The 7,856-nt window shown below is 49.3% G+C and overlaps 1 protein-coding gene across 1 annotated transcript; it reads left to right on the top strand.

Annotated features, from left to right (window-relative positions):
- Positions 1-308: 308 nt before the first annotated feature.
- Sox4 (SRY-box transcription factor 4) lies at positions 309-5,126 on the top strand. Its single transcript, XM_085699327.2, has one exon. The coding sequence runs from the start codon at positions 1,106-1,108 to the stop codon at positions 2,426-2,428; it is 1,323 nt and encodes a 440-aa protein (XP_085555453.2). The 5' UTR covers positions 309-1,105; the 3' UTR covers positions 2,429-5,126.
- The last annotated feature ends 2,730 nt before the right edge of the window (positions 5,127-7,856 follow it).

Below are 7,856 nucleotides of genomic sequence, written 5' to 3'. Positions count from 1 at the left end.
CCCTTACCCCCCCCTCCAAGCCCCTTGTTATCTAACATAATGGCTAGAATACATTTCCGTCTCTTCCCTTAATAACTTCATGCATTAACATCCTCTTCACACATGCGCGCGCGCGCACACACACACACACATACACACACACACACACACACACACATACAGGCACGCGCGCGCGCGCGCCCAGCAAAAGGGGAAAAAAAAGAGGCAGCAGAAATCTCAGCTGTACTTCTAGCCCTTTTAAAAAGTTTGCTCTGTAAATTGGAATGAGGTCAGATTTGGAGCTTCTCATTGCACGCGGAGATTATTATTGCATCGGGTTCCAAGCCAATGGGAAGGACAGGGGAGGGGCTTGGCACGAGGAAGCGTTAGTTACAGCGGCTGATTGGCTGTCTGCGAAAGGATAAAGAAGCGCGAGGCGGAATTGGGGTCTGCTCTAAGCTGCAGCCAGAGAAACAGAGTGAGGGGAAGAGGGCCGTCTCCCTCCCGGTCTCCAGTTCTTGCACGCTCTTTCTTAGAGAGTCTGCAGTGGGAGAACTCTGCCGGTAACCAGCTCCCCTTCTTGCAGGAGGGAGGGAGAAACATACATTTATTCATGCCGGTCTGTTGCATGCAAGCTTCTTGGCTTCCTACCTTGCAACAAAATAATTGCACCAACTCCTCAGCGTCGATTCCGCCCACAGAGAGTCCCGGAGCCAGAGTCGCTTTGGCTTTGCACTGCAGGAAAGGGACTTAGGCGCTAGAGACGATGTCGCTTTCCTGAGCTACTGCGAGCTCTCGTGAACTGCATTCGACTGCTTCAGGGAAGGGGGGGAAAGACTTACCCCGAAGGCGGCGAGAAACTTGCATTTGGAAGACACTCGGGCCGTCAACGTTTGGAGAAACTCCTAGCCGCGGCCGGCTCCAGCTTCGGCGCCCACAGGGAGTACTGCAGCGGTGAGGGAGGACGGAGGGCCGCGGGGACTCTAGGTCGGCGGCGGCGGGAGGCGGCAGCCCCTGGCCCGTGCGCCGCTCGGGGGACCCTGGTCTCTGCCCCGGGGAGCCCGCAGGGCCCGGCGACCGCGCCGCGAGCGTGTGAGCGCGCGTGGGCGCCCGGCGAGCCGGGGCCATGGTACAGCAGACTAACAACGCGGAGAACACGGAGGCGCTGCTGGCCGGGGAGAGCTCGGACTCGGGCGCGGGCCTGGAGCTGGGCATCGCGTCCTCCCCGACGCCCGGCTCCACCGCGTCGACGGGCGGCAAGGCGGACGACCCCAGCTGGTGCAAGACGCCCAGTGGCCACATCAAGCGGCCCATGAACGCCTTTATGGTGTGGTCGCAGATCGAGCGGCGCAAGATCATGGAGCAGTCGCCCGACATGCACAACGCCGAGATCTCCAAGCGACTGGGCAAACGCTGGAAGCTGCTCAAGGACAGCGACAAGATTCCGTTCATCCAGGAGGCGGAGCGGCTGCGCCTCAAGCACATGGCTGACTACCCTGACTACAAGTACCGGCCGCGGAAGAAGGTGAAGTCCGGCAACGCGGGCGCGGGATCTGCGGCCGCAGCCAAGCCCGGGGAGAAGGGCGACAAGGTCGCAGGCGGCAGTGGCCACGCGGGAAGCGGCCACGCGGGGGGTGGCGCGGGCGGCAGCTCTAAGCCCGCGCCCAAGAAGAGCTGCGGCCCCAAGGTGGCGGGCAGCGCGGTCGGCAAGCCCCACGCCAAACTCGTCCCGGCGGGCGGCAGTAAGGCGGCTGCATCGTTCTCTCCGGAGCAGGCCGCCCTGCTGCCCCTGGGCGAGCCGGCCGCGGTCTACAAGGTGCGGACTCCCAGCGCGGCCACCCCAGCCGCCTCCACTTCGCCGACCACCGCGCTGGCCACCCCTGCCAAGCACGCAGCCGACAAGAAAGTGAAGCGCGTCTACTTGTTCGGGAGCCTAGGCGCTTCGGCGTCCCCCGTTGGGGGCCTGGGAGCAGGCGCCGACCCAAGCGACCCGCTGGGGCTTTACGAGGATGGAGGCCCGGGATGCTCGCCTGATGGCCGGAGCCTGAGCGGCCGCAGCAGTGCAGCATCATCGCCCGCAGCCGGTCGCTCGCCAGCTGACCACCGCGGCTATGCCAGCCTGCGCGCAGCCTCGCCCGCCCCGTCCAGCGCGCCCTCGCACGCGTCCTCGTCGCTTTCCTCGTCGTCGTCCTCCTCCTCCGGCTCCTCGTCGTCTGACGATGAGTTCGAAGACGACCTGCTTGACCTGAACCCCAGTTCAAACTTTGAGAGCATGTCCCTGGGCAGTTTCAGCTCCTCGTCGGCGCTCGACCGGGACCTGGATTTTAACTTCGAACCCGGCTCAGGCTCCCACTTCGAGTTCCCGGACTATTGCACGCCCGAGGTGAGCGAGATGATCTCGGGAGATTGGCTAGAGTCCAGCATCTCCAACCTGGTCTTCACCTACTGAAAGGAGCGCGGGCCGGAGAGAAGGAGGGCCAGAGGCAGGAGAGGAAAAAGGAAAACAAAAGTAAAACAAAGCAAACAAAAAAAATTAAAAGAAAGAAAAAGAAAAAAAGAGGAAAAAGAACAGATGGAGAGTGGAAAGAGAAAGGGGAAAAGAAAAGGAAGAAAAAGTGAGCAGGGCTGGCCTGGACAACGTCCCGTCGTTGGAGAAGGAGCGCGGGGGCGTAGTGGACCCGCGTTCCCATCCCCCACTCCCAGGGCTGGGGACTCGGAGGAGGCGGAGAGTAGACGGGGGCGACCTTTTATTGTTGTTATTGATGTTGTTGGTGGTGGCTAAAAAGCTACTTCGAGTTTCCTCCCCATTTTTGCTTGAAGAGACTCCCCCCTCCCCTTCCAACGAGCTTCCGGACTTGGTTGCACCCCCAGCAAGAAAAGAAGCCGAGCTAAGCTTCTAGAGACCGAAGGAATCTTGCCCCTCTCGCTTCACCACCTTGGTGATTTCTTGCTTAATTTTTATTTTGCCTCTTGGTCAAAAGAGGAGGGGGGAGATCCAGCGCGCCCCCTCTCCTTCCCACCCCTTCTTTGTATTTTTTTCTTCTTTATTTTTCTTTTTCTGCAATGAAGACAGAAGGCTCCGGGGTGATACGTCTGGCCATGGCGTTTGTGTTGGGCTTGGGGGGAGCATTGGCATGGAGAGACTCCACGCTGGCGAAGTCCCGGGTTGGGATTTTTTTTTTTCTTCCTTCTCCCTGTAGCCAGAGATGTACGGGGAGCAGCAGGCCAGCCTCAGAAATGAACATGGGGACCTCGTGGAAGCCACAGCCGCCTGGTTGGGGACTCAGAAGAATCCGGAGCGCAGAGGGCGTTGGGGGTCTCAGGACCTCCGCCTGGGGTCTGTGCAAAAATAAAGAATTAAAAATATATATATATACCAGAGAGGTGAGGCTACCCAGAGCCGGCGGGAGGTTAGGAGACTGTGGGATGTGGTCCAGAGGCCGCGGAGTGGTTTCGGGGGGGAAAAGAAATTTTTTTCTTCTCTTAATGGGAATCGTGATGGTGTTGAGTTATTTCACTGGTGGGGTTAATATAGCATGTTATCCTGTCTATCTTTTGAAGATTTCTGTATAAGACTGTTGAGCAGTTTTTAAAATAGTGTAGGATAATATAAAAAGCGGATAGATGGCGCTATGTTTGATTCCTACAACGAACCGATCACCAGCTCCTTTTCATTCTTAACTCTTTAAAAGGATTCAAACGCAACTCAAATCTGTGCTGGACTTTTGAAAAAACACAATTCAGGACCAAATTTTTTCTCCGTGTGTGTTTTATTCCTTATAGGTGTAATTGAGAAAACCCGTTTATTTTTACCCCCTCACGGACGCTCCATCTTTGTATTTTTTTCCTTGTAAATGTAATCAGATGCCATTTTATATGTGGACGTATTTATACTGGCCAAACAGTTTTCTTATTTTGTCCCTTTTTTCCCCTTTCTTTTGCTTTCTTGTCTTTTGACCTCATTTCTTTATTTTTTATCTTCTGTTTATTTTCTTTCTTTTTCTTTTTTTTTTTCTAGTGTTGTTACCCACGCCATTTTACGTCTCCTTCACTGAAGGGCTAGAGTTTTAACTTTTAATTTTTTATATTTAAATGTAGACTTTTGACACTTTTAAAAAACAAAAAAGACAAGAGAGATGAAAACGTTTGATTATTTTCTCAGTGTATTTTTGTAAAAAATATATAAAGGGGGTGTTAATCGGTGTAAATCGCTGTTTGGATTTCCTGATTTTATAATAGGGTGGCTGGTTAATATCTCACACAGTTTGAAAAATCAGCCCCTGGTTTCTCCATGTTTACACTTCAATCTGCAGGCTTCTTAAAGTGACAGTATCCCTTTACCTGCCACCAGTTTCCACCTTCCACCCCTCCCCCCCCCCCAGGTCTTTCAGGATGGGGAGGAGAGTTCAGCCCAGCACCATAATGCTTTAAGAAAAACAGATTTAAAAAACAAAACAAAACAAAACGAATTGCTGTTCTGTCCAGAGGATTTAAAACTGGGGCATTCACAGCAAAAAGGGATTCTGTAGCTTTAACTTGTAAACCACATCTTTTTTGCACTTTTTTTATAAGCAAAAACGTGCCGTTTAAACCACTGGATCTATCTAAATGCCGATTTGAGTTCGCGACACTATGTACTGCGTTTTCATTCTTGTATTTGACTATTTAATCCTTTCTACTTGTCGCTAAATATAATTGTTTTAGTCTTATGGCATGGTGATAGCATATGTGTTCAGGTTTATAGCTGTTGTGTTTAAAGATTGAAAAAAAAGTGGAAAACATCTTTGTACATTTAAGTCTGTATTATAATAAGCAAAAAGATTGTGTGTATGTATGTTTAATATAACATGACAGGCACGGGGACACCTGCCTTTTAAGAGGCAGTTCCGTTAAGGGTTTTTGTTTTTAAACTTTTTTCCTTTTTTTTTTTTTTTGCCATCCATCCTGTGCAATATGCCGTGTAGAATATTTGTCTTAAAATTCAAGGCCACAAAAAAAAAAAAGCAATGTTTGGGAAAGAGAAAAAAAAAAGAAAAAATCATGCCAGCTAATTCTGTCCATCACTGCCTGTCAGGTTGTTGCTATATACCTTCTGTAAATAACTTTTTTTGAGAAGGAAATAAAATCAGCTGGAACTGAACCCTAAATCTTGACTTTTGTCATTCTTATGCCTGAGGTCCCTGCACAGAGCCCTCCCGGTCGCTGCAGACTGCTGGTCTTGTGGTGGCTTTGGAGCTGGCAAAGAGCCAGTTAATGCCATCTTATTGACAAATACGAAGTTCCTCTTGGCCAGATTTGGCAGGCCTGACCCCGAGTGATGGCGTCAACCACGTGTGTGTCAGCCCCCTGCAATCCTTCGAGGGAATCTCTGCCTCCTCTACCATACAACAGCAAGCACCCTTTGTCTGGAAATTTCAAAGAGGGGGAGGGGCAGGCTTCCCAGCTCAACCTGGCTGGCTGAGCTTTTAAATTTGTTTTTTCTTTGTGTTTCTGAAGCTGCCATCTCCTTTACACACCAAGATTTGTTTTCCACAGACCAAGAACAAGTAAGTCTGTTAAATTATTAGTTACTGGAGGAGAAAACCTTTGCCAGTTACAGGATGAAAAAAGAAAATACTGAGACTTGTTTTGTTAGGTTTGGGGGGGTTTCCCCCCTCAAATGCAAAGGTTGGTAGGGTGTGGTGATACATACCTATAATCCAAGCACTCGAGAGACAGGTCAGGCTGAAAAATCATGACTTCAAGGCAGATTGGACCACTTAAGATCTGTTTCCAGAACAACAAAAGTTAATATGGCCCAAACTCCCTATCTTGTGCTGTGTCCAGCCTGGGTATCACTGTAAGTAAAATACAGCCTCCTTACCCACTTGGGAGAGGAGTACGAGACTGTGTAGATTTTATAAGCCTCAGACACCCTAGTAGCGAGACCTGCATGCATGGAGAAAGAATCTGAAGGCCCACCAGTATTTCATGTTTGTTTTAGAGATCAACAGTTTCCATGGACAAATAGAAGTCCATGTCCCCTTCCAAATGCTTGCTCATCCTTAAAAATGTGTGTTTTCCACATTGCCTCGGTTTTTTTTTTCAGCCCTGGAGAGAAAGGGTTAACAAGTAGCATTTGGAAATAATCCCCTTATTCTGAGGATTGTAGGCAAGGGCCCTGCATCCTGGGATCACAGTGGAAAGACTTCTGGAGACCAGCACAGCAAGCTTATTTGCACAGAAAAAAAAAAAAAAGCCCTTGCTAGGAGGTGGCTGTGATGAAAATACATTGCATACATGCATGAAGCTTTCAAAGAATAAAAATTGCAAAAAAAAAAAAACCCAAAACAGTTTCCCCTCTAAAAATAATAATATTGCTTCAATATCATGCCTCTCAGAAGCAGTTTTTGGTCTCCACACGTGCTCTTGTATATACTGAGCTGTCATTTACTGGATGTTCTGGAGTGGTAATACCTTGTGTGAGTGTGTGTGAGCATCTGTGATGGTGGGGGGTTAAACCCAGGCCCTTGTGGGTGCTACGCAAGGCCTCACTCCCTGAGTTACAGACCCCAGAATGTTGTTTTACCCCACACAGGGACCCTGCAACAACATGGCATTGTAAGTTTTTCTCTTTTTTCAAAGATCTTTTAAATTTTTTTTTTTAAATATGCTTAAGTTTAATGTTTGACCTTTGTGGTGAATGTAATAGGATTGCTTAAGGCTTTATTCTACACATCCCCCCCCCTTTTAGACCCAGAACATCCAAACCCTAATATAAATGAAGGCTGTGCATTTTTAAAGTGATCCCTGTCTTTGAATGTTTGTCTTTTTATAGGCTTTTCTGCTACAGCCTTGTTTATTTTTTCTCTTAACTTTCCACTGAAGAGCAGATGCTTTCAAATATATTTTTTTTCAAAATTTATTATTTTATCTGCATTGATGTTTGCCTAAATATGTCTGTGTGAGGGTGTCAGACCCCTGAAACTGGAGTTATAGACGGTTGTGAACTGCCATGTGGGTGCTGGGAATTGAATGCAGGTCCTCTGGAGAGCAGCCCATGCTTTTAACCACTGAGCCATCTCTCCAGCCCCCCAAATATTTTCTTTAAGAATCCTAAAGCCCAGCCAGGTGGTGGTGGTGCATGCACGCCTTTAATCCCAGCACTCAGGAGGCAGAGGCAGGCAGATCTCTGTGAGTTCAGGACCAACCTGGTCTACAGAGGGAGTTCCAGGACATCCAGGGCTGTGGCACAGAGAAACCCTGTCTGGAAACAACAAACAACCCAAACAAGACAAAACAGAGAAAGATTCCTAAGGCCCAAGGTGTAGCTGGGTAGAGCATTGGACTAGCATGGATAAGGCCTGGGGCTGCCTTCCCCGCACCCTGAAGAAAACAAGGGATTCCAGTACCCTGTGCACTTGACACAGCAGTGCTGCTGCTGCTGCCTAGCAGGGGGTGTGGCAAATGGAAAGCATTTCTGCACTTTATCTAACCTTGCATTCAGAAAGGATACTTACCTACCAGACTGGGCAAGGCCAAATGAGACCTAGAAGACCACTTCACTGTGCCTTTGAGGTGACGTGGCGCAGCAGCAAAGAGTGAGCTCTGGCTGGCTTCCTCTGTTTCCAAGACACTGCTTCAGGCCCTGGGCTCAGTCAGCAATGCGGATCGGTGACACCTGTCACCACATCGGCTCCTAGCTGAGTCCCCTGGAGTACCAAGATAGGTAGGTAGGTAGGTAGGTAGGTAGGTAGGTAGGTAGGTAGGTAGATAGATAGATGATAGATGATAGATGATAGATGATAGATGATAGATGATAGATGATAGATAGATAGATAGATAGATAGATAGATAGATAGATAGATAGATAGATAGATAGATAGATGATGGATGGA

This window comes from Myodes glareolus, chromosome 14 (genome assembly GCF_982192425.1).
Source record: "Myodes glareolus chromosome 14, mMyoGla1.1, whole genome shotgun sequence".
In the NCBI taxonomy this organism is placed as follows: Eukaryota; Metazoa; Chordata; class Mammalia; order Rodentia; family Cricetidae; genus Myodes; species Myodes glareolus.
This window is presented reverse-complemented; position numbering and strand designations above follow the sequence as displayed.